Below are 4,143 nucleotides of genomic sequence, written 5' to 3' on the forward strand. Positions count from 1 at the left end.
TATCTGAGACACTCTGTCCTACCTGAGACACTCTGTCCTATCTGAGACACTCTGTCCTATCTGAGACACTCTGTCCTCCTACCTGAGACACTCTGTCCTATCTGAGACACTCTGTCCTACCTGAGACCGGCCTGAAGCGCGTTACTGTCGGGAAATGTAGATGCACGCAAAGGAAAAAAGATGTGTGAATATTGGTGGGGACTGTCCCTGTCCGTCCAAAGTTGGTGGGGACATGTCCACACCAGTCCTTCAGAAAGTTACGCCCTTGCATCACAGAATCAGTAAAATTATCTGTAAAATAACAAACTGGACATCTGTTGGTAAACCCTTAACTCTTAAGTTGCCATAGTTTTCAAATTGTCATTTTTACAAAAGCATCATAAAATGGGTATTAGTTTTGGTGTGCCACCCCTGGTTTTTCAGAGGCCACCCATGGCCCCCCTTGAAAAACAATTCTGGAGGCGCCACTGTTGAGGGTGGTGGTGGGGTGCCGATGATGTCTTTTCATACACCTCAGAAAATAAGTAGTTGCGCCCCTACTAATAATAGTTCTATTGCAGTGCGCACGCACGCACGCACGCACGCACACACACACAAGTCGTTTTTAATCTGATATTGATAATCTGCCACCATTCTGGCAGCAGGTCTTTCCAAGATGGCGGCACAGATTCTCATCTCAGTGGCACAGGCTGCACGGAGGCCATCCGTTCGTGTTTCTCCGGTCAGCCACAAGARGGCGTCGTGCTCATTCACGGCTGTTTGCCACGCGCCAGCAGACCGGATACAAATAGGAGAAGAAGAAAAGGCGGAAGGCGCCAATTTTGTATGATTGTTGTTGTTTTCATTAACTGTCTGTTGTTCTCAGCTTGTTCACTCCGGTACAGTGATGGCTGATAATACTTTTCCTGTTCACAACGCGGAGACGTTAGTGAACTTTTATAGAAATGATGTTCTCACCGGACAAGAAGCAAAACAACTCACCAAAAGCGACCTGACTCCGGTTCCGAAGGTAAAGTCCGGTTCTATAGAACCGGTCCGTTTAATAAAAGCGTACTTAAATGTCTTCTTTTGCGGAAAGGCAGCTGTTTTAAGACTGAATGAAATCATTTTACTGTTCCACTGTCATAAGCTAAAACTAACGATTTAAACTTTTATATTAAGCTCGTGTTTCAAGTCTGTTCAAAATTATAGGTTTGTATTAATTTAACAATTGACTTACGCTGAAAGACTTGTGAAAACTTTGAAATGACACAAAGATAATTAAAATAAAGTTACAATATTTTTAAGTGATACATTTTTAGAGCTTCCCATGAAACTTTCAGCAAATGTTTGATGCGTTCAGAACCTTTTAGCGACTAAAAACAATCAGTTTATTAAATAACTAATATTAAATCTTTAAATGAATACTCTGAAAGGAAAAATAAACAACTAGATGACAAATAAAGTACTTTTCCTGTTTGTGATCAACGCAGATCCCCTTTATACCAAATCACTACACAAGAAAAACTAACCCTATATCCATACTTAAACAAATTGTTTAACTCTTTAACTCAAACTGATTGCTGTTTTATTCACTTGAACCAAAGTAAAGAGTGAGAGAAAACTTTTATAAAATCTTCTTTATCAACATAAGTACAGCTGGTTTGGTCCTGTCTGTAGGAGACAAAAAAAGGAGAGTTTTTGATGACAAACATCTCGTCTCTTTCAGCCACAAGCTGTTCAGACTCTGTACATGAGAGTGTTACATCTCCTGACCGACTTTAGACCCGAGTGTCACTCCATGGTGAGTTTAACCACTAAAATCTCTTTTAAGATTGCTTCTTATAAAACTAAGGATTTTATRGACTCTGTATTTGTTCTTTTGTTTGTTTGTTTTTGCATCCTGCTTGTTTACCACAACACAGAGCTCTGTTTCAGAKTCTCTGTTTGATGAAACCGCATGAAGCCTGTGACCCACTGACCAAAGCTTTACTTTCAGTCTGGTTCAGTTCTGGGTCAGGGGCTTTGTTCCTTCAGGCTCCTCTTTAGCAGGTAGAATCAGCTCTGTGGGGTTTAAGGTCTGAAGATGGACCGAGTCAGTCTAGAAACTTCAGTATGGTCACWTCACACTTTAAACCAGGAGCCTATTGCACAAATCTAGGATAAGTGATTAAGCCTGGGTTTTGGTGTAAACCTGAATTAATTAAGCCTTAAATTGTTTGCATGGGAGGGGGTGGTCTGCTGGTGTCCCGTCCATCAGCAGGAACCACTCCCTGCATGTGTATCAGACCCACATGTAAACAGCTGTTGTCTCAAATTCCTCTTTTGATGTGGAAAACTAAATGTTTTGAGTCGACAGCAGAAGGACAGGAAGTGGACTTAAGGACTTTAGAAGAACCTCATTCTGTTTTGTGTTTCCACAGGTTCCTCTGTTGGAGAACATCCAGTATCCAGCCTATCATGAGGAAGCTACTTACATTCTGAGTGTCTACACGTGCATGTGAGGCTCCTGTTCTCCGTGGTCAAATCAAAACCTCTTGGGGGACTGAGTTTATTGTTTTCTGTAACTGTGTGTGACCAAACACTAAGTCTCTGTTTATGATTTATTGTTTTTTTTGTTTGTTTTAAAACAAGAATTTCATAAAATTTTCCCGCTCTGCAATTCTGAGCTAATATTAGCCATAAGAAGAAAGATGTGATTAACTTCTAACATGTTGACTGTTTTGGTCTGACCACACAATGTGGAGCAGGGCTCAAATGGAGAACAGGTCTGTTTGTAGGGCAAGTTACGTTATTACATCACAAAGTGCTTWATCTCAAGAGACATATAAACCACCAGCAACAGTTACACTAAATGTCAGAGAGGAGTTATTTTTTTATTTTTTTTGTTCGTCTGCTGTTTTCAGCATGAAGGAAGAAAACACTCCTCTTCAGTCTTCATGCAGCTGAGTCATCAGGGTTACCAGATAAAAACAAAGTGATGCTTTTTGTCTGTTTCTGTGSACATTTTCACTAAACACAGCAGCCTCAGCTCATCTGAAGGTYTGGGTCAAAATCAAATTATTTGAAAGGGATTTCAAATGCCCAGCATGGAAGCTACTGCAGAGCTATTTAAATGTGTTTTTATTTCACTGTTTTTGTCTATTTATCCCAATATAAACATTAGAATAACACTAACATTTGTAAACAAGACCCTGGACTGTGTGTTTGTTTTTGGTTTTAGGCGTCAGTTCCTGCCCATGTGCATGGTGTATGACTTCTCACTCAGTGATCTACTGACTCCAAGTGAGTGACTTCATCTTTTTGTTTATTGTGATGTTTACATGTTTGTTTCTCAGATTGAGTTAGTATGTAGAACCAGACAGAGATCCAGTTCAGCAGTCGTGACCTGTTCAGTGCTTTAATGCRACTGATTCTTAGCTCAGTAAATCATGCAGGATTTTCATTCTGGATCAGTTAAAACCCATAAAACTACACAACCACCTAAAGAAAAGTTGGTTAGTGCACAGAAGTTAACAGTTTATAAGATGTTTTTGTAAAGAAAGATGTAAAGATGGATGTAGTGAGTGATGCTCAAACCCTGATGGGGCACAAAAATATTTGATAATTTAGAAGTTCTTTATCTAAAAACTGTTATCAGAAATGATTTATCTTCTGTTTAACGTGACAGAAGCATGTGCTTCTTTCATAAAATGTTTCTCAAAGTTTGGGGGGGTGGAAAAAAAAAATTCCTGCTAACTGAACTGTTTTGTAACAGATAGATGTACTGTTAGTCCCGGCTTTAAAAGAAACAATGGGCCTCATGCAAGAACCGTTCGTACGCACAGATTTGTTCTTAAATTGTGCGTACGAGTGATTTAGGAGAACCGCAATCCAAGGAACTGCCCCACAAACAACAAATATTAAAAAGGTGTATGACAAATCAAATGTAGAAAAGTTAACTAAATGTGCTCACTACACTTAGAACTAATGTGTTTTAATATTGTCAAGCAAATGAAAATATAAACAAATATTTGTCTTTTTACTGCAGTGGGTGTGATATGCATATAAAACTTGAAAGATGTTGGTGCGTGGGGTTACTGACTGTGGCCTAATCCTTTGGAGCGGATGAGGTTTCTGCAGGGTTATTACAGTTAACTAAAACTAACTAAATAATGAAAACTG

General features: G+C 39.3%; 1 protein-coding gene across 1 annotated transcript in view; it reads left to right on the forward strand.

Moving 5' to 3' along the window:
- Nucleotides 1–795: 795 nt before the first annotated feature.
- nuf2 (UF2 component of NDC80 kinetochore complex) overlaps nt 796–4,143 on the forward strand; it is a gene marked incomplete in the record, with an annotated part of 12,352 nt that continues 9,004 nt past the window's right edge. The window contains 4 exon segments of the mRNA XM_014022276.1: nt 796–1,009; nt 1,709–1,783; nt 2,403–2,479; nt 3,203–3,264. Of these exon segments, the coding sequence (XP_013877730.1) occupies nt 887–1,009; nt 1,709–1,783; nt 2,403–2,479; nt 3,203–3,264 (337 nt within the window).

Source organism: Austrofundulus limnaeus, unplaced genomic scaffold, assembly GCF_001266775.1.
Source record: "Austrofundulus limnaeus strain Quisiro unplaced genomic scaffold, Austrofundulus_limnaeus-1.0 Scaffold322, whole genome shotgun sequence".
Classification (NCBI taxonomy): Eukaryota; Metazoa; Chordata; class Actinopteri; order Cyprinodontiformes; family Rivulidae; genus Austrofundulus; species Austrofundulus limnaeus.